Source organism: Arachis stenosperma, chromosome 8 (genome assembly GCF_014773155.1).
Source record: "Arachis stenosperma cultivar V10309 chromosome 8, arast.V10309.gnm1.PFL2, whole genome shotgun sequence".
Taxonomy (NCBI): domain Eukaryota; kingdom Viridiplantae; phylum Streptophyta; class Magnoliopsida; order Fabales; family Fabaceae; genus Arachis; species Arachis stenosperma.
This window is the reverse complement of record NC_080384.1, coordinates 10,208,893-10,232,399: the sequence shown is the minus strand read 5'-3', so window position 1 is coordinate 10,232,399 and position 23,507 is coordinate 10,208,893. Positions and strand designations below refer to the sequence as shown.

The window sequence follows — 23,507 nt, the reverse complement described above, 5'->3', positions numbered from 1 at the left end:
TCAGTAGTATTCATAAGACAAGGTCTTAAGTTGGAGTCTCAGAGAGAAAAAAACATTTGTAGTATTTGACTGACCTGTGATTTTTTTCTTCGCTATTAAGTCCCTATCATTATTATCTATAGAGATTATCTATATTTTTGTCATGATTCAATTACCAAATAATCCCAAAGTTGAGATCTTAAAAGGCACGAAGAAAAGAAAAGATAAAGAAACACTATTAAGGTATTAATATTTGATAGTTTGTCATGGCTTTTCCTAAATCAGAGATAACAGAAAGATCAAGTAAATAATATTACCACTCGTAATCTTTTTCTGTTTAATTTTTTAAAATTATTCTCTAAATTAATAAGGAATCAATTTATAGTTACAATAACAGGTTTCTAGAAATTCACATTCGCATCGGCAAATTATTATTACCACATCATATTTTTTATATATATATGTAACGCATGTAAACACGCTTACAAGCATAAAACCAAAAAGAGTAAGCAAACAAAAATGACAAAGCAACCTAAAATGGCCAGAGTTTAACATAAGAGTAAATCTCCATATACAGAATTTGGTCTTAACAACACAAATAATCTCAACAATTTTTAACCAAGATTTTTGGAGAGGCTACAACACACAAACATGCCTTTTTTACTGATGAAGCTTATCTCGCAGCAAGCTCACCTCCCTCTTCAGAAATGTGGGCAATGCAAAAGCAGCTGAATGCATCTGCACAACAACAGAAAGAGGTGTATAATGTTGCAAATATGTTGGACTCCCATCTCACAAAACAACACTATCTCACATGAAAATGTAACAAGATTTTTAAATTGTAGAATCGTCAGAGCTAGTAGAAATTATGTAAAATCAGTTGACACAATTAAAATCGTAACATCGAAAGATTTTTAATAATTTAATCGAGATTCTAGCTACTATGCTCACCTGTGAGTTATAGAACCGAAGTTCTCTTCCATGCTTATCAGCACCTTTTATCTTTTCGATGGGGTTGATGGGCTTCACAAAATCAACAGGAGGCCCCTTTGTTGAGCACAGAAGAAAGCCTATAACGCCACTACACGCCAACAACAAAGGTATTAAAAGAAGCTCAAATTAGAGAAGAATGCAAATTTATGGCAAATCAAAGTGTCCAATATAAATACCTTGGATATGTTGGAACACTTGCCCATGCATAGTGTACAGAACCTTTGAATGTTTCTTGACAAATGGATATCATGTCTTGAATGAGGTGTGTATGAAGCCACATGCTTTCAGCCATATTACAAAGAACTCCACCAGGCCTTAAGGCTTTAGCTATTGTATCAAAAAATGGTTTCTCTACAAGTTCCTGAGCAGGACCTACATAACCATGGTTGATCATCAAAACCTTAATATGTATGTAATTACCATGCCACTAATTACTTTAAAATTAGTGGATCGATTTCGACTAACAGCTGATCAACAATTAAAAAGGCGTGTAGCACGAAATTTGTGAAAACAGCGTACTATAAAATAGAACACCTCAAAACACTAAGTTTCATCCCTTAATGACGAATCTTGTATTCATTGTTGACTAGAATGTTTAATGAAATATATTGTTCAAAGAATGACATACCGACAGGGTCCGAGGAATCAACAATGATGGCGTCATACTTTCCTTCAGGAGCACGTTTAAGAAAATCAACAGCTGCCAAAAGGTGAAAGATGTCAAATAAAGGTTTTTATGCAACTATATAGTCTTCGATCAATGAATATACATCCATAGAATTGGAAACTCCAAAAAAAGAAATAACAAGAATATTTGAAAATAGAACTATGCATACCATCACCAACATGCAGGTGTACTCGAGGATCTTCAAATCCAATGGCTAACTCTGGAAAATACTTCCTAGATACCTGCAAGATAACAATTGCAAGAAGTTGTTCTTATCAACAAAATATAGTGTACATAAAAATGATTTCAGTTATGCTATTACATACATCAATAACCATCTTATCTATCTCACAAATATCAATGTGTTCAACAGAGCTGTGGCGGGATACTTCTCTTAGAACTCCACCATCTCCTCCACCAACAACTAAAACCTGAAACAACATCACAAAAACCATTTTTAGCAAATTACAATAACAAAACAAAACAAAAGTGGAAAAGTTACCAAATAATTGACTCACATTTTTGGGGGACTCAATTGAACAAAGGGGAAGATGAGCAATCATCTCCTGATAAGCACATTCATCCTTCTCAGTCAACTGAACAATCCCGTCAAGCACCAGCACTTTCCCATATGCCGCCGACTGCAAAAAACAGATTAGGTAATTGCTTATGAAAAAAAATTAGAGAACAATGTGGAAGATGCTGAACCTGAAAAACCAAGACTTCTTGGTACTCTGACTTTTCCTTGAAGAGGATCTCCTCAACTTTGATGGAATGAGCTTCTCCTAAAAGTAGGCACCAAACCCGTCAGCGGTATTCATATGCATAAAAGATGAAGCAGCACACTTGACAAAGTGATTTTGATGTGTCCATAGAAAAGGATATTTGGTAAGTATTGAAATTTCAAAAAAGCAAGAGGTAATGATGCATGTTAACAATTGAATATATGAAAGGACTCCAAAATATTTAGTGCCAAAAAATTCCAAAAAATAAATTTTCAAAGGTAAGGGTCGACCATGACCAGCATCAAAAGAAGAATTATTATCACCATTACAAATTCAAAAGTTTGTAATTATTGTGATCAAACATCATAGTCATGCAAGTGTATGTATCACACACCTGGCCACATTGGATTGTTAAAATATTGAGCTTTCCTTGACTTGCCTGAAAAAAGACGATGAAGTGGAAGTAAGTAATAAAGTAAAATTTCAGTCCAGCAATCAGGCCAATGTACTCTCACAATGAATTCAAAACGAAATAGCAGATAATGACCAGAATGAGTCTGAGATGCCGAGAACCACCCAGAAACAACAGTGGAATGACACTTTGCCTCAGACTCAGGGGCTGAAGCCATAGCCTTCAAACAACAGGAAGGAATTTCCTTTCCTACACCATTCCCGTTACTCGCCTTCCCATCCATAGTCTTCTGGCATCCCAAACCTCTTCCTGCGCCGTCCTCCATAGATGATTTTTTTCTTATCTGGCTCCAGTCTCTGTAATAATAACAAATCTAGATATTACACGCAGAAAAAAAATGATAATGGATTAACCCCATGCCCAAAGAAAGATCCCCCCCCAAAAAAAAAACCCTCTCTCTTCCCTTCTTTTACTTCAGAAAAGAACAATCTCAGTTACTTGCAAAACCAAGCAGTTACCAAAAAAGGCTCACGTTTAAATTCCAAAGGAAAAGAATCTCCATGAGCATTAATGTACTATACCAAATCCGAAAAGAATTTCCTGTATTTTATCTTCTTCTGTTTCTATAAATAAAACTTTGACATTTATTAACTTTTGTAATCTTGTTTCTAAAGAAATTCTGGGTGTGCAATATCTTTTCAAAGCAAAATGGACACAAAATCACAACTTGATTTGAGTAATTTAAAGTAGCAGAATCTGCAGGTCGATATCAGTCTCCAAAAGTAACAACAAATCATGGTTATTGCTGAATCAATCATTCACTCATGACTCATTCTAGCTTCCAGGTACCAAAGCAGTACATGTACAGAGCAAGGAAATCATGATAAATCAAATATATTTTATTTCTCAGATAAGTTAAAGGACCTGGTTTGAGTGGATCCCATTTCCCATGTAATCATAAAAAGTAACATAGCACACCACTTGACACTTAATGACACTATAAATATTATAAAATACCTTCACCAGAAAGCATGGTGAAACAAGACGAAGAATTTAAAAAAAAAAGAAAGAAAAAAGAAATACTTGTTGCAGAATATGACAGAAGAGTGTAAGAAATAAAGACACTAGGGTTTTAATGGTTTAGTGCAGCTCAAAACAGAAAAATAAAATAAGAGAAGCAAACTCAGAAATTGATGAGAGTTTCGATGAGCAAAAGGGAAGGGAACAAGAAAAAGCAAAGAACTTCGGAAGAAACTTAGTAAAGCAAAAACCCCTCAAAAATGGGGAAAAAACAATAGAAAGTAAATGTAATAGAGAGGGTGAAAAACACGATGATGATGATGATGATGATGATGATGATGATAATGATAACGATGATGCTGAGAGTGAGAGAGGATTAAGAGTTACCAGGCGTGAGTGTCGGTGAGAGAGAAAGAAGAAGTTGTTGGCACTACCACTCTATCCAACTTCTAAAGCTTTGCTTTTGCAGGGAAATGGAGTCCTTAATTTATAAGCCACGGCATTGGACTCCAGTTCTTTTTTGTTTTGTTATGCACTTTTGCTTTTTTTTTTTTTTTTCTTTTTGTTTTTGGAGGAAGAATTTCAAAAGAAATTAAAGAAGTCTATGCTTTTTTCTTTTTATTTTTTTTACTGTATCTTCGAGTTTAGCATGGCAAAGACTAATTTATTGAATATTAAAATTTTATTTTAAATTTATTATTAACCAATAAATTATTACCTACATAAATATACGGTATACCTACATAAAAATTTATATAGATATGTCAATCTCTACCTGTAAGACCCAATTTCTTAAAAAATTTTCAACCGGAGCAATTATTTGCAGCTCATTCTCAATATTAACTTAACAGGAAAGAAAGTGGTCTCAATTAAGCAAAATATATAACATGTGGACACAATGTTGCATAGATTCTAGTGGGTCCAACACCTTTGTATTACGGATTTATCTAATTTATGACAATTTGATCACATTAGATACATGATCATTTTTGCTTGACATTATCTCAAAATTTGTTACGCGTAAAAAATTCAACCTTTTTTTAATTAATCATGAATATATATATATATATATATATATATATATATATATATATAATCTTTGATATGAAATTATATCAAATATTTTTTATCTTAAAAAGCATAATTTACTATCATAATAAATAAGAATGCATAATTTTCTATTCTAGTAAAAATATACGTGACAATACTTTTGAAGTATCGTATTTATATTTAAATTATAGAAATATTATTAATATAATATTTCTATGTATATCTAAATTATCCATTAATATCACGCATTCGATCAAGTAAGCAAAAATACTGTTCGTTCTTCCACTTATAGCACGACCATCCGTCGAGAGACCATAAATGTGTATTACGTCTTCTAGTTTGATTATACATTTACGCACTGAAAGATAAAATGTATGTATCTGGGACCACTGTCTATCTATCAGTGTCGTCGTTAGAAATGATTTACATTTTACTCTTCCTATTGGAGTATGGGATAGAAATTAATTTTTTCGAATGCATCAATCACCAAATGACTATATTGTTGTGAAACCAATTTTTTTGTTTTAAAACTCTTGTCGTCTGAGTATAAATAGAGAATAAAAAATTGAGTTGGGGTTGGTTTAGTGGTTAATTCACTAGTCCATTTAATAAGTACTGGGGATTCGAATCCCGCTTTATGCATGCAACAACTCATTTATCAACAACAAACCCTTAAATAGAGCTTAATACCGCAGTATATTAATCCTGTAACACCTAAGTTTTTGCAAACTAAATAATGATTTATTTATGATTTATTATCTTTATTTAGAATTTTATTTTTTAGATTTTTTTTAAAAATAATTAAACCAAATTTATAATACTTTGAGTTTAAAAATTTATTAGGATTTTTATATATATATTATAATAATTAGATATTTTTTATTTAAAATTTAAAGCTTCAGGAATTCGAAAATAATGAAGATTTTATACTATTTAATTTTAAATTTGGGTCTTTAAATTAATTTTTATGAACTAAAAGAAAAAATTAATTAGATTATCTCTAATTTTAAATTAGAGTACTTATTTAAAAATTAATTAGTGAGGCTATGAATAAATAGTCTTCCTAAAATAATTTGAATAAATTACAATTAGTTTTAAATTACTATTTTATCCTTTAATTTTATCAAAATACCCATGAGTTAATAGTCCAAATTGTTCCTAAAAGATATCTTGATCTCCATTTTGATCTTCGAAAGACAAAATTAATCAAAATCGTCCCCGAACGATACACGACTTGGTCACGTTAGTCTTTCTGTCAGTTGAATGATGACGTGTCACTTTAAGTGCCACGTGGCATGATGACGTGGTGGGTTAATGCCACGTGTCACAAGATAATTGGTTGACGTGTCACTTGACATATAAAAAGTTATTTATAATCAAAATAGTCCTTGAAAGTTCGGACATAAGTCATTTTCATCCCTAAAATTTTAAAAATTAATCAAATTAGTCTTTATATTTTTTATTTTTTCTTGATAATATTAAATTTAAAATATTTTTTGATACTACTAATTTTAATAGAAATGTAATTGACAAACAAAAAATTAGTAATTATATCTTTTCTTCTTAAAATTTTTTTCAATAAAATTATCTCTCTCCTTTAATTCTTCTCAAAATCTTTCTTATTCTTTTCTATTCTAAAATATTTTTCTTAAATTATTACATTTTGCTGGAATATATATATATACTCAAAATTGAAATGTGTGTATTTATTAACCTAAACAAAGTTATATGCTCAAAATAAAATTTTATGTATGTTAACCTAAACAAAGTTATACCACTATTTTTTTTTACTACATTTTTTTTCATTACGGTATTATTTACATATAGGATGTAATAGTAGTGATATTAAAAGTCAAAATTCAAGAAGATCCACAAATTTTGTTTCAATTTCAAACTTTACAAAATATTAAAAATTTGTTGCTTAATTATTATTATTATGTATGCTAAACGAATTGCTTCTTAAGCGTATGACATGCAAAGATCATAATAAATTTTTGTGTGTTTCATATGTTTGAGATAGATTATATAATTTTTCTTTTAATATCACTACCATTACATCCTATATGTAAGTAATACCGCAATGGAAAAAAGAGTTGTAGTAAAAAAAAATAGTGGTATAACTTTGTTTAGGTTAACATACATAAATTTGGATTTGGATCTTCTAAATTTTGAATTTAACTTTAGATAGTAAAGTTGATCTATCACCATTTATTTTATAGATGGAACCAAGAGAATACATGAGAGAGAAAATATTCAATGGTGAGAGATCTGACTTTATTCTCTAAAGTGAAAATCTAAAATTTAGAGGATCCAAATTCCATAAATTTTTATTTTGAGCATATAACTTTGTTTGGGTTAACAAATACATACATTTTAATTTTGAGTATATATATATTCCATCAAAATGTAATAATGTAAGAAAAATTGTTTTGGAATAGAAAAGAATAAGAGAGATTTTGAGAAGAATTAAAGGAGAGAGATAATTTTATTGAAAAAATTTTAAGAAGAAAAGATACGATTACTAATTTTTTGTTTGTCAATTACATTTCTATTAAAATTAGTAGTATCAAAAAATATTTCAAATTTAATATTATCAAGAAAAAATAAAAAAAATTATATAAGGACTAATTTGATTAATTTTTAAAATTTTAGTGATGAAAATGACTTACGTCAGAACTTTCAAAGACTATTTTGATTATAAATAATTTTTTTACATGTCAAGTGACACGTGCCACGTGTCACTGATCTAACATGTGACGTGCCAGGTGTCACTGATCTGACACGTCAACCAATCATCTTGTAAACACGTGGCATTAACCCACCACGTCATCATGCCACATGGCACTTAACATGACACATTATCGTCCAACTGATGGAAGGACTAATGTGACCAAGTCGTGTATCTTTCGGGAACCATTTTGATTAATTTTGTCTTTCGAAGACCAAAATGAAGATCATGGTATCTTTCAGGGACAATTTTGACTATTAACTCAAATACCTGTTCTATCCTTATCCATTTTATCAAACACTAACCCTAATTCCCAAATTAAACTCACACCCTTTCCCTCACCTACACACATTTCAAAGAAAGAGGGAGTAGGAATGGAAGAAAAGAAAATAAAAAAGGAGAGTTGCGAAAGGGAGAAGGAGAAGAAGAGAAGAGGGAAAAAAAGAGAGCACGACGTCGGTGCAAATAAGGAAACAAGAGGGAGAGAGAAAGAGCGACGCACGCGAGAGAGAGAAAAAGACCAGAGAGGGAGACCACGACGAAGAAGAGGAGAAGGCACCGTTTCTGCCACCACCAAGTTGTTCCTCCTCGTCGCCGCCGATTCTTCCATCACTGCCGCTGCCAAGGAGTCCAAAAAGAGAAAGACTTCGAGAAAGGGAAAGGAGAACGCGACAGAGCTCATCGTATGGAAGAGATGAAACAACGGTGGTGGATGTTGTCGTCGTCGTCACTGGAGCTCTCCGTTGAGGTTGCTAGAGCCACTGTCTTTGTCCTTTCAAAATGTCACATGAGTTGTTTCGATGCCATAGTGAGTTTCGTTTCACCACCATTCTGGTCTAATATTAATTAGTTATTGCTTGTTCTGTTTTATTTCCGCTACTATTTTATCATTGCTATTGATAATGTTATCATTGCTCCGTTGATTCTTGTGCATATTGGTAGGTATAAAGCTGTTGTTGTTGCAGCCACAACTTTCTGCTGTGCCGGTCTAAATTTTGTGTCATTTTCATCGACCCTCCTCACCCTTTTACTTGGCACTCCGAATTTGGTGTCTTCGGTCCTTTGGGGCTAAGTTATGAGTAGGCTTTATATTTATAATTGTTTTGATATACGGTACTTTGAACTTATAATTATACTTACAAAGATTATTATTAAAGGATTTTAAATTAGTTTGAATAACCGATTTATTAGAACTAAATATTTATCCTTGTTAAGTTCATTTTAATATGCACATGAAACTATATGTTTTTACGAGACTATATATATACATGTTTGACAAAGTTTTATATTATTTTAAAATATTTGATTTTACTCGAATATATATTTTTGAAGCATTTACTTACTTATTTTGAAATTGTGAAATATGTTTGAAATGCCTTAAGAGTGAGAAAATATGATTGAAAAGGATTTTGATGAGAAAGTATTATTTAATTTGATTTGATACCTCATATGTTTGAAAGTCCAAAAAATTTGTATAAATTACTATTTTCTAACTTAAACATATTTTGGATAATATGATCTCATATGGATTATAGATGTATTGTCTAGTCACTGAGTTGCAAAATTCACTCCATTTTCAAAAAAATATTTTTCAAAAACAAATACTCGAATATGAGACTTTATATTCAGGAATAATGATATGAAATAAGTACCTAATCTTTGTCGAATTTCTAAATGTTATATGCTCTATATGTCACAGACAAAATTTATCCATATTATTTATTTTATCTTTTTATTAAAAATATATAATTCTTCATTCTAGAACTTATAAATTTATTAAAAAAATACTTGTAACATTTTTATTTATCTCATATTTAAATTTATTAGGCTTGTTAGGGAACTATTTTTCTGAGTGTCAATAATGGCTCATTTTAAACTGTGACAAGTTCTTAGTCTGTCTGTCAGATTGAAAGATACTGCGAAAAATAAAAAATAAATAAAGATAAAAAAATTTAGACTAATATACAAAAAAAATTACACAAATTTTATTCATAATTAAAATTAGCATATATAGTAATAAATATACTTTTAATAACATATATATTGTTTATATATAACATATATAGTATATACATTATTAATATATATTTTAATATTAAGGATAAAGTATATTTTTTATTCTTAAAGTTTGGCAAAAGTTTTAAAAATACTCCTAAATTTTATTTTGTTTCAATTTTGTCTCCACAAGTTTTCAATTTGCATCAAATATATCCTTAACGGCTAAATTTTTAAAAAATTTAAGATCAATCTAATAATAATGCATGAAAATTATGTTTGATTTACTTGTATTGAGGGGTTGTTATTATGAAATTGTTGTTGAATCGTTCTTTAATTTTTTGAAAAATTAGCCATCAATGGTATATTTGATGCAAATCGAAAACTTTTGGGACAAAATTAAAATAAAATAAAATTTAAGGATATTTTTAAAACTTTTGTCAAATTTCAAAAATAAAAAATATACTTTACCCTAATATTAATCATATATATTATTATAATACTATACTTATTAATAATATATATGAATGTTTGCATATTTTATTTAACAAGCATAAACATATTAATATAAATATATTTCTTAACATGAATATAAAATACTTTAATGCTAATACGTATAATGACTTTTATAGTAGGTAATAATTTATTACAATTAGAAATATGAATATTATAATATATAATATTAATTTGACATATACATTAACATTCAGCCATTAAAATAATACTAATGATATATTTTTTAAGTTAATAATAATATATAATTTTTAGATTATTACACATGATAATATTAATATAGATAATAATTAGCAATAGAAAAAAAATGAAAAAACACTAGTTACATACAACCAAAAAAATTTTAATTATGTATTTAATAAGGTAAATTCTAGCCTATCCTTCCTATAATAACATGTAATTTACCCTCTGTGACATGTCATCTTTTAATTGGTTGCTATGTTAACTATGGTTAAATTATTGGTAATTAAATACCTCCAAATTTAATTTCAATGCCATCCAGAAATCTCATATCATCATCACCATCACTATCATTATTATCATCATCATCATTATTTTCATCTTCTTTTTCATCTTCCCCTTCTACACTATCATCATAAAAGGCCATCATAATCGATTTCACGTTCTTAAATTTTAAGATTTTCTGAATTTCGCAAACGTAAACTTAGTCTCACCTGGGCTAGGTTCACAAAACAAAAGCAGTTTTTATAACTAAACACAAAGAACACAAAACATAGAACACGACCTTACTTGAACAGGATCTGTTCTATAGGCTCGTACATCTGTATCCTTGAGTTCTAAGAAGACAGGAACCAAAGTCTGGCGGATGAACTATGACCGTGAGATCAGAGCGTGATTAATTGTTCCAAAGCGCATGCCATCTGAACGGTGGAGGATCGTTCGCGCTACAACCTTGTAGTCGAGATGGTCTCACGGTGTTCTGACAGACTCAAATCTTTTTTCTCTGGCCATTTAATTAGTTATTTTCTCTAAATACTTGTTTCCTGGTTCATCAAAATATGAAACACCCAATAAGTTGATTTTTTCTTTCAATTTCAGAGAAGAAATGGGACCGGGGTAAATTAAATTTCTACACAATGATAAAAATATAACTTTATTTTTTAATGTTTATAGAAATTATATATTTATTCCTCTTATAAAAATATTTAATTACAAAATTACCCTACTTTAATTAACATATTAATTCTTATTGAGTTAAATTAACTCAAACTAAAACTAAGCATCCAAGAGGGGTAATTTACATGTTGAAATAGAGGGGGTTGGATAAAACTCACTATTTAATAAATATATTTATATAAATAATTTGACAAGATAATAATTTACATATCAAAAATAGTTTAGATGTATAACAATATCTCTTTTGATAAAGTTAAATTTTGTATTATTTTTTATTTAAAACACATTTTATACACTAATAATCACACTTTTAATATTAGCACAAATAAAATATATATTGTTCTGTTTTTATTATTTTTATTTTCACTCTCCCAGCACACATTTTTATTTTCACATCTCATTGCATTGCTATTATTACAAAGTACTTTTAGTATGTTCAAAAACAACAAAAAAGAAGGAGATGAATTTATAGATGGTTAGGAGGTGGGAGACAGAGTTCTCTTCATGCATAAAATATGCGTGTCTTCTTCTTCTTTTTTTTTCGCTGGTCACAGGAAGGCAAACAATAGGAGGAGCAAAACATGTAGCTGCTTCGTCTAAGTGTGTTGTTTCTCCAGTATCTCATTAGAGACGCAAAATAGTGTAAGCAATTCGTAAACTGTGAAAAGCACAGATCATCATATCCAGATTCAATATTCTGTTGCGCTATTCACATGTATATTATACTAACAATAAACTAATAAAAAATATTTAAGAACTATTAAAATTTATTATTTTTTTAATTATTAATTAATTATTAATATTTAAAAATATAAATAAAATATGTTGTTGAATAATTAAATTAAAGGAGTTAAACTAAAAAAAATTGAGTTAGTAATTAAATAAAAAACAAATAATAAATTTTCATAATTTTTTAATATTTTTTAATTAATATAATAAATAATTTCCGACATTTTGGAACAATCAAACAAAAAGCCATTAGCCACAAAAAAAAAAGCCATTAAATATAGTGTAAAATAGTATCATGATTAAATGTTTAATTATTCGGTTGGTTTCTATAGTTTTGTAAAATTTTTAATTAGATTTTTATATTTTTTTTCTTTTTAATTGGGTCTCTGTACCAAATTTTCTTTTTAAATTAGGTCCTCTTGTTAGTAATTGGTTTAATTTTATAGGGACCCAACTAAAAAAAATAATGCAAGAATTCAAATAAAAGGAAAAAAAGTGTAGGGATCCAATTAAAAAAAATTGGTGCAAAGACTCAATTAAAAAAAATACAGAGACCTAATTAAAAATTTTAAAAAATTATAGAAATTAACAGAATAATTAAACCTAAATTAAATATTAAATAGTGTGACAATAACTCCCAAAAGGCAAAAAAGAAAAAAGAAAACAATAACTACTTATTTTGAATAAATAAGTGCAAAAGGATATTATATATAGGTACCTCGTGATTAATTATTCAAGAAAAAATAGTTAGTTGTTAACAAAATAATAATAATGATAATAATAATAATAATAATAATAATAATAATAATAATATTAATATTAATATTAATAATAGTTTAATTTTGATGTATTGGTAATCGTATAAAATTTTTGAACAATCGTACAATTATATTTATATTTAATTTTTTAGATGACTATTCCTGTAATAAGTATAAAAGATAGTTATTTTTAGGATTAAATATGATTTTAGTCCTTAAAATATAGGTCGAAAATTTTTTGTCTCCAACTTTTTTTCATACAAAATAGTCCTTAAGGTTTAACTTGGTTTTAAAATCATCTATAAGATTTAATTTGGTTTTAAATTTTTGGCAGCAGAGATAGATCGTGGACAGCTGCTTCTTCTTCCCTTTCTTCTCCTTCTTCTTATTCTCTTCTCTGTTTGCAGGAGTAGAAACACTCTTCTTTTTTTATTTTTTTATAATTTTTTTATTATGAGTAATTTGGTCTAAAAATTTAAAATTTAAGTAAAAAAGACGATTTTAAAATTTGATTTTAAATCTTAGAAATTATTTTTTATATAAAAAAAATTAAAAAAAAGAATTTAATTTATAATTTAAAAACCAAAATCATACTTAATTCTTATTTTTATTAATATAATATTATATAATTAAATATAAATATAAAATTACTTTATACTAATAATATATTAAAATTATTAACAAATTATAATTTAAATGATATAATTTTTCTATTTTTATTTAAAAATTTTAAATTCAAATCTCATTCAGAATTTTAAAGAAAAATACAAATACCTTAAAATTAAATTCTAATAATAATATCAAAAGAAGGAATAACGTTTAAGTATGTGTGGTGGAGTGTCACATCATAAGAACTAAACAAATAGCACGTGTCGTATTTCGGAACCCCATTAACCCAACTCCTTTATTTCTTTTCGTCTGGTTCGTTCATGTTACCAAATTCAACATGGGATCACTATCTTACACAATTATTTAACTCACAAAAGACTGAAAGAGGGTGGAAAAGCATCTAATAAAAGCTTTCATAAGTCTTGTCTTAAATTACGGCACAGGATTCCATAGTCCATAACATTTGGATTATTAAATAGTTTTATAATAGAATATATTTTTAAAGTTTTTTTAATAATTATTACATAATTTTTTAATTAATTTTATATATTTTATTTAATTATAAAAATTATTTTTTATTTTATAAATTAATATTTTATCAATCATCTATTATGTTTATTAACAATTAAAAACAAAAACAATAACAAATTATATTTTTCATTGATCGTAATAAAATTTTTGGCTATTCCAATGGATTAAAAGTTTATATTTGATCCGTGACGTTCGTTTCGGGCTGCGAAATCGTGTTTCCTTGAAAACCAATCAATTAGATTACAGTGTATCACAAAGTAATCGATTGGAAATTGCAAGACAGCATGGTTTTCGCATAAATCAATCGATTGGTCATATGACATCGATTGAACGATGAATAAAAAGTGAATTTTTGTAATTCAGTCGATTGTTTATACTCTCCAATCAATTGAATACTTGAAAACAAATTGAGGTCTCAAAATTTAATCGATTATTTTTGTTACTCAATCGATTGAATTCACCAAAACAATATGGATTGACCAAATTCAATCGATTGATTGTGCTACCTAATCGATTGAATTGTGTACTACGCCGTTTTAAACTTTCTTATCGCTAAAAAAAATTATTATCTTATTATTCATCTATTTTATCTTTAAAATTCTATCTTCAATTTATAAGATTTTATTTTGATTTAGATACTCTAATCTTATCTTTTCCTTAATATTAACATTATAAATTGATGAATAATCTATCATGAATTATTCAATCTCACCGTTGGAATCGAGTATCAATCTCTTTGATTATAAAAACTTTCATTGTTTCTCTTTCGGATATCTATCTACTTAATTTTCAATTTTTCTTTATTTTTTATCCGTCTATTTAATATCCAATATTTGTTCATCATTAATTGATAATCACAATATCAGCAAAGGTCCAATCAATTTTTTTATTGTAGTGTTCAGAAAACAATCCATCGTTTTGATTACAAAATCGAGCTCAGTGAATAGAATCTCTAATTTTGCAATTCTTCATTTTGATACTTTATTCATGAAATTGATTGTGTAATAAAAAAGTATTTTTTTTATCTTTTATCAATTCACAGACATTGAGAAATACTAAAAAGTAAATAAATTTTAATATTTTTTAATATTAATTAGCTAGCAATCAGGGACGGACCCAGAGGGGGCGAGTACTGGCCTGAACCCCTAAAATTTTAAGAAACTATACTTATATATAAGATTTGTGTTTAAAAAGTAAAAAAATATTCTGTAATTTAATAGTTTTATATGTATTATTTTTCATTATGCAATGGAATTACGTCTTAATTATTTAATTCACTAAATTTTTTTTATCTAACTAATTTAATATCATACCCTCAAGTCTTTATACCTTTCAAATTAGTTTTTATGTAATAATTTCTATATTTATTTTAAAAAATATCATTTGTTCTTTTATATTAATATATTTAACATTCATATTTTTATATTAATAATAACTTACGTAGTTATATTTTGGTAGTCACCTTATGTATTTTAGATACTATTTTCTTGTAGAAAATATAAATTTTTCTTCTAAATTTACGTTGTTAAAAGAAAAATTTTATGAAAATATCTTATATCTTGTATTCTATAAGGGTACTATGTCTTTCAAATAATTAATAATTCATAATTTATTTTCAAATTTTTAAAATTTTTTGAAAGAATTAATTTTAATTAATAAGATATATGATAATTTTAAACTAAACACGCTATAAATTATTGGTATTTTATAATTTTATAATGCACTATTGATATTGTTATATTTTCTTTATGTAATCATCACGTTAAAAATAAAATCTTGACAAATAATTATAATTATATATATATATATATATATATATATATATATATATATATTAATAAATCTTTTAAAAAACTAATTCAAATAACTATATGTTAATTATTTTTATAGAATAAAAAAATTTATTTAAAACTTGGCCCCTCCATATCAATTCTCTGAATCCGTCCCTACCGCAACATTAGAATCTATTTATTTTTTGTAATGTTATAAGACGGAGTGTACTGGTTTTTTTTTCATTGGACATTTTTAAGATGTCAAGTATATTTACAGACACTAAGATGAATGAGCAATACCAGGAGGACGATGACAGTAACCAACAAGAAGAGCAAGTTTGTGACCAAGATATGATGGATGAACAGAATGAATTCGAACAAGATTTCGGAGATGAATTTACTGAGGGAGCGTATTTTTTTGAATCTGGTCAGTCAGAAGATATCCTTGAAGCTGCTTTTACGGTTGACTCCGTGCAAGATATTACAACTTTGAATTTCACTGAAAATTGTGCAGAGAAAATTGGTAAATATCACTTTTCTACTTTGCAACTTGCATTTGATTTTTATTTGAAGTACTCAAAGTCGAAGGGTTTTAGTGCAAGGAAGAGTAAGACCTTCAAGAATAGTATTGGCGAGATTTACAAATAAAAGTTTGTATGTCATAGGCAAGGATTCAGGGAGGAGAAATATTACACGATGGAAAAAAGGAAGAAGGAGCCTAGATTAGAAACAAGAACTGGGTGTAAAGCGCGAATGGATGTTAAATTTGTACCAGAAACTGGAAGATGGCACATCTTTTATTTCTCTAATGAACACAACCATGATCTATTAGATACACAATTCAGTGCTATGTTGCCTGTCCACAGAAAAATATCAGAGGCAGATATTATGCAAATGATGAACATGCTAAAGTCCGAGATTAGCACCTCACAGATATTTGGTCTTCTAGTTAGTCAAGTAGACGGGTATGAATTTGTTGGCACTACAACAAATTCGGGCTGAGGCAACTCTTTAAAAATGTTGCCTATAATAAGGAAAAGTGTTGCCTTTGATAAAAAGCAACACTTTTCGATAAAAAGCAACGCTTTTTGGGGGGTTGGCTATACGGCCGTTACCTTTGGTCTAAGGCAACGTTTTTGTGTATTAAAGGGAACCCTTTTTAAGGCAACCTTCAATAAACGTTGCCTTTTCTGCAAATAAAGCAACTCCGCAAAAAGGTTGCCTTAGAGCACCCAAACACAACGCTTGAGATGAGACGTTATGGCAACACTTTTTACGAGTTGTATTTTCTAATACATAAAGCAACACTTGTCCTGAGTTTTTTAAGTTGCCTTTTCATATATCTAAAGCAACACTTGTGCAAGTTTTTTCTAGTTGTTTTTTCATATACCTAAAGCAACCCTTGGCCAGATTTTTTTAGGTTACCTTTTTCATATACCTAAAGCAACACTTGCCCAGGATTTTTTAAATTGCCTTTTTTTATAGAGTTAATGCAACACTTATGTAAGTGTATTTGCAGTTGTCTTTTTTTAATACCTAAAGCAACACCTTATTGAGTTTCTCTTATGTTCTCTTTTTTTAATATCTAAAACAATATATTTTTTACCTTTGTTATATTTATATGACATTTGAAGGATATATAACACCCACATTTGAATAAGCTAATAATATATATTGCATATATATAGAAAGGTCTACCAAGTGCCAATTAACATACTTGCCAAATTACTAAGTCAAATAAATAATAAACATAAGTAAGCAAAATACATGTTTTTCTGATGACGAACTTAAACCAAAAAGAAACTAAGTTTTCGACTTGGAACCAAAAAGACTTGGTGCTTCACCATTGCGCCAAGAATTGCCTTTATGTCTTCAGAGAACTTCATCCAACAATAAGAAAGCTGCAGTCAAATTTAAATGAAAAAAAAAATTATAGTAAAAACATTAGCTATACAATAACATGTATACTCAAGTGTTACAACAATTTAGCACACATATACCTAATCATGATTTGGAATATGAGTTGATGGAGGAGAATGCCAAGGAACTAAATTTGGATCTTGTGCACTATTTGCAGACGATTGCTTAGATCGCAAGAGAGAAAGCGCTTCATCAACATTCATACCAGGAGAAGTTTGTTGCAGCATAAGTTTCACAATATCTTCCAATCCTTGCAGTCGTTGCTTATGGTCATCTAATTCAGTTTTTAAAGCTGTTACCTTCTCTTCACTTTGTTTTTTTATTTCATCTATTTCTTTATTTTTTTTAAGAAAAGCTTTTGTAACAGTTCTTCCAAAACATCGAACTCTTCCTGGATTCTCTTTACCAAAAACTTTTTGAAATGCATTAGTAGGAGTTTCTCCAGCCATAAAATAGCAACTAAATCAGCCATAAAACAGCAACTAAATCAGCCACAAAACAGCCATGAAACAGCCAAATGACAGCCACAAAGTAGATACTATAACAACAATCATGATAGCCATAAAACAACAAAGAAAATAGCATCCATGACAACCATAAAATAGCATCTAAAACAAAAAAATTATAGAGACACAGAGACACAGAGAAGCAGGGAAAGTGCTTCAAATTAGACACTTTAAATAGTTCTAAAACACACTAAAACTACAGTTAATTGCTGCCTCCATTACTTCACATACAAACACAAATACAAATGCGAAATACCAATTCATGTCATGATTAAAACCAAAACAAATGATAAATTCTGCAGGAAGTATAATGGTAACTCAGGTGAAGGTATATATCACAAGATTCCAAGCAGTATAAATTGATGAATTCTAAGAACCCCACTAACCTCAGTTTTTTCAAAAATCCTGTAAACTAGAAGTCATGGCCAGGGAACCTATTACAAAAAAATGAAACTCCTGTCAAGTACTCATGCAAAATGCAGAACCAAGATAGAAAAAATCAGCAACAATATCAGACACAAATAAAGTTAAAACAACATCAATTTAACACCTTACTCCTTCCAAACAACTTTCTAAAAATGCCTCTAAAAATAATACATTATAAAAGTTAAAGTTGTTTTCAGTCAATAGATGAAGAAGGGGATATCACTATAACTTGTTATCATTAAATTAAATTATTATTATTATTATTAACTTTTAGTTAAAATTTTGATTATATATGTTTTTGATTATCTAATACTTTTACAAATAAGCTCAAACTTAAATTAAAGTCAGACAAGACACATAGTTTCATGTCTGGAAAGTTTAACATAGTTTCCTAAGCACTTGAAAACAGTCGCTACTAAAATATAACTTAGCATAGCACAAAAAGCTCTTATTATGGATTCAAGAAAAATGGAACTGCAGTTAAAAGATTTAGAAGCATACAAGAAGGTAAAGGACGCCATGAACCGAAGGATCACACTTGTTGTTCTGTGGAATCCTTGGGGAAATTAGCTTCAAAAGAAATGATTCCCACAGATTCACAAGCCTCCTTCTTGCGCACATAAGTTGGAGAGTCTTTCCTATCTCCAACCCAGGAGTCACTTCGATAGCATCTTCATCCTACAGACTTCTGCTGTTATCTCAGTTCTGATTTGCTGTGCCACTGACTTCCCATCAATCACCTTAGCAGAAGCCTCTGCAGTGAATAACCAAATCTGAAATAACAGGCTATAGAATCATACCTCGATCAAACAATTGGAGTGTAGTCTTTGAGACTGACCAGTCTGCACTTCTTTGTTATTCACCAATATTGTAGTCTTGCCAAAGTTTTTAATGTAGAAAGATCCATCATTGTCCAGCTTTATAATTGCCTGAAAGTTAGCAAGGGAAGAAACATCATTTATATCTCGACAGGTCAACTTTTGTATGGCAGAGACTTTACATTGAAGCCAAAACTTTGGTTTTTTTTAGGGGTGGGGGAGGCTATAATAGTGATTAATTGTTCTATGTATTTCATAAAGCATATTGACTTGATTAGTATTTCATAAAGCATATTGACTTTGGTTTTTTTTGGGGAGGGGGGGAGAGAGGAAACTAGCCTACCTTAGAAATTGCAACAATTTCATCTGTTCCTGGTGGAGGAGTGCTCAGGAGCTCTTCCAGCTTCAAATCCCCTAACTTTGGCAATTCCATTAAAGAAGACAAAGGAATGTTATGCCAACATTCGACATTGAGTCACTGTATCCTAATGCAGACAAGAAAGAAACATGGACTAAAATGGATATAAAAGTATTATGGTTTGCTAATTTGCATGACGAGACAAATAATGCGATTCATATTACCAAACTCTAAGAGAATTTCTCAATTTTAAGAATCTTCAAAGATGTTTTAGCAATTCCTGATTTGCTCCTTTAGCAACCGTCAATAGTAGCAAAATATGAGTTTTACTTTGATAGTAACGAAGAATATTCTAAGCTAAGTATGTAGACATTTATTCATGTGATTATCATAGGGGGTGTAATATATACAGCAAACTATTAGCCTCTAAAAATGCTTAGAACTTAACACTAGATTAAGAAACACTCATAATTAAAAGCAGAAACTACCTGGTCAGCAATCATTCCAAGTCCCATGCTTTGTATTAAAGACTTTACACCCACGCCATCACCAAGTTTTTGACTAGCTGCTCGGAACTCTTCCATAGATTTCTCCGGGTTTATCATAACTAATTTGCTAATGCAAACACACATAGTACGAACCTAAAATGAGGAGTAGACTATCTATGTCCTTAACAAAATATATGAATGCACCAAAATCGTCCTTGTATCATGAACCAAGTCAAATGTTGCCCTATACAGCAAGAATGTTTTACAATATTGGCGCAGCCTTTTAGCCTCTCAGCTCAACAATCTCTATATCACTCTATAAACTTATTTTTATTGCTTATATAATATATATTATATATATATATATATATATATATAATATATATATATATATATAACAAATTTAGAAATAGTAATAATAATCTGTACAACAACAAATCACAGAACAGCAAATCAGACAACAGCAAAGTAATTTACTAACTAAATATTAAATTCTAACTAAACTGTAATGAATTAATTCAAAGAACATCAAAATTAGTTTTCTCAAATACCTGGAAACGAAGGAACAGAGGAAGAACGAGAAGGAGAAGAGAAGGGAGTGGGGTTTCTTGCGATTGAGCACCGCGCCTGTCAAGGAGAGCCCCGCGCCCGTCAAGGAGAGCACTGCGATTGAGCGCTGTTGTCGCCGTTAGGAAGGGGAGAAAGGGTCTGTGCGTTATTGCAGTGGCTATGTTAGGGCATGTGGAGAGCAACCCGCCGTCGCCCGTCGAGGATAGCACCGCACCGTCGCCGTACGTGGAGGAGTGCACCGCGATTGAACGCTGCTGTCGCCGTTAGCAAGGGGAGAAAGGGTGTGTTGTTGCAGTGGCTATATTAGGGATTGTGGAGAGCACCGCGCCGTTGCCTGTCGAGGAGAGCACCGCGCCGTCGCCGTGCGTGGAGGAGTGCGCGCGATTGAATGCTGCTGACTTCTATCGCCGTTAGGAAGGGGAAAAAGGGTATGTTGTGTACGTTGTTGCAGGGGAGCAAGGTTAGGGCTTTTGATTGTGTATGTGCGTGAAGTGGAACTACTGAAGTTCTTTTTTCCTTTTTGTGTTTTAAGTTATTTTTTTATTGAAAAAATAATTCATTGGAATATGATTAAAAGTTTTCTTTTTAAATTTTTAACTATAAACAACTTTAGGCAACTTTTTATAAATATTATTTGTTTAATTTTTTTTATAACTCTTATAAAATGTTGTATTTTTATTTAAAAATGTTGTCTTAAAGTTTTTATTTTGTAACATTTTATAAATGTTGCTTTAGATATTAAAGACAACTCTTTTTATGGGTGACAAAAAATTTTGTTATCTTTGTCTTACTCAAAGGTAACTTATAAAAAATGTTGTCTTTGCTTATTTAAGGCAACTTTTGTTAAATGTTGCTTCGAATAAGGGTTACCTTAGGCCAAAAATGTTGTAGTGTGGCTATGGTCCCAGAGATATGTACAATGAGATTGCTCGGCAAAGACGTCAAATTCCTGGTGATGCAGCACGAGTGTTGAAGAAGTTGGAGGATATGCGGTTGAAGGATCCACAATTATATTTCAAGGCATGTCATGATTCAAAAGGTTTGTTGCATAACTTGTTCTGGTCTAATGGGATTAGCCAACTAGACTATCTACTCTTTGGAGATGTTATTGCTTTTGATGCTACGTACAAGAAGAACAAGTATAGTTATCCATTAGTCATATTCAGTGGGATTAACCACCACAACCAAACAATTATTTTTGCTGCTGTGTTAATTGTGGATGAAACTACTGATACATATATTTGGCTCCTGCATCAGCTCATGTTTGCAATAAAGGGTAAGACCCCGACTTCAATAATAACTGATGGGGCCATGGCGATTAGGAATGCAGTAAGAGATGTATTTCCCAAAGTCAGACATAGATTATGCGCTTGGCACCTTCTTTGAAATGCAACTAGCAATGTTAAAAATCCATCGTTTATATCTAAATTCAGAAAAATCATGTTAGGAGACTATGAGATTCCCGTGTTTAAGCGTAAGTGGGTTCAGCTTATTAAAGAATTTGGCCTTGAGGATAAGCCGTGGGTGAACAATATGTATGAAGAGAAGCATATGTGGGCTACTGCATATATAAGAGGAAAATTCTTTGCTGGCTTTAGAACTACCTCAAGATGTGAAGGTTTACACTCAATTGTGGCAAGGTATGTGGGCTCGCGGTATGATTTGACAAGTTTTATAGAGCATTTTCAAAAGCGTGTTGCACACTTGCGCTTTAAAGAATTTAAAGTTGATTATGACTCTACACATGGGGTGCCCATCATGCAGACTTGTATAGAGCTGCTAGAGAGATTTGCTGCTGAGTTATACACTCATGAGATATTTCTATTGTTTCGGCCATTTCTCTCTAGAGCTGGATTAATGCGGGTGCTAAACATAGAGAATAATGATGATTGCATAAAGTACATTGTGTGTAAGCATAGGAGGCCCGATTTTATGTGGACTATTGAATTTCGTCAAGATGAAATGATCTTCATGTGTACCTGTTTAAGGATGGAGTCATTTGGAATTCCCTGCGTACATATTGTGAAAGTTCTGGTTGAAAGAGACATTTGTGAGATTCCCTCGTCATTGGTATTGGATAGATGGACAAAAAAGGTGAAATCAGCACTCAATGATCCAAGTGGGTTCACCAGGAATTTTGTTGTTATTAGTCGTCAAAGTTCCTTGATGGAATTTTCTAAACAATTGGCTGCTGTTGCTGCTAAAGTACCAGAGTGATATGAAGAGACACGTGACATAATTATGGAATTATACTCATCTTACAAGGTTGCAGACGAAGGCACTAATCAACCTCAGTCAGGTGTAGATAAAAGTAGCAATCCGTATGTGCATCAAACCACTGGAGGCTCAGGACAATCATCTAAGAAGAAGCGGCAACGTTGTAGTGTTTGTCAAATGGAAGGACATAAGAAGACAATATGTCCTTGGCAAAGGGACATTGACAACAACGTTATAGAAGATGAAGCTAATGGTTCGGACGATGGCGACATGTATACCGAAGCGACGGCTGAGTTAGATAGTGATAATTAGCAACCTCCATAAACTTAATACTTTTGGGTAGAGAATCAGTTCCATATTTGCATTTATTTTTTCACTATATTAATGAAATTTTATGTATTCTTCCAATAATCGTGCTTATGCTTTTTAGATGAAATAATTATCAAATAAATATCGGTTAGCCAGAAAGGGTAAAAAAATGGTCAAATCGGCGTTTAACTGGTAAACCAATAAAAAATCGGATGGTTTTTTAGTGGTTTTCTGATTTAAACTACTCCTCCAATGTCGTCATTTAACGGGCTGGATA

The 23,507-nt window shown here is 30.1% G+C and overlaps 2 protein-coding genes and 1 pseudogene across 3 annotated transcripts; 2 read left to right on the top strand and 1 right to left on the bottom strand.

Moving 5' to 3' along the window:
* Positions 1–393: 393 nt before the first annotated feature.
* LOC130944962 (spermine synthase) lies at positions 394–4,332 on the bottom strand. Of its 2 annotated transcripts, XM_057873581.1 has the most exons (11): positions 4,184–4,202; positions 2,912–3,132; positions 2,759–2,803; positions 2,348–2,424; positions 2,158–2,280; positions 1,966–2,070; positions 1,809–1,881; positions 1,601–1,672; positions 1,149–1,344; positions 931–1,060; positions 394–717 (listed from the first exon to the last, which is right to left on the bottom strand). In XM_057873581.1, exons 2-11 carry the CDS (start codon positions 3,099–3,101, stop codon positions 640–642), a joined length of 1,089 nt encoding a protein of 362 aa, XP_057729564.1. In that variant the 5' UTR covers positions 3,102–3,132; positions 4,184–4,202; the 3' UTR covers positions 394–639. The 2 variants fall into 2 exon arrangements, with proteins under 2 accessions (XP_057729564.1, XP_057729563.1); XM_057873580.1 differs by having other exon boundaries at positions 1,966–2,280; positions 4,184–4,332.
* A 6,490-nt stretch (positions 4,333–10,822) lies between these two features.
* On the top strand, positions 10,823–11,032 carry LOC130947159 (small nucleolar RNA U3; annotated as a pseudogene).
* An 11,112-nt stretch (positions 11,033–22,144) lies between these two features.
* On the top strand, positions 22,145–22,921 carry LOC130945348 (protein FAR1-RELATED SEQUENCE 5-like). The gene has a single exon (XM_057874079.1). It carries the CDS (start codon positions 22,145–22,147, stop codon positions 22,919–22,921), a length of 777 nt encoding a protein of 258 aa, XP_057730062.1.
* Positions 22,922–23,507: the final 586 nt, after the last annotated feature.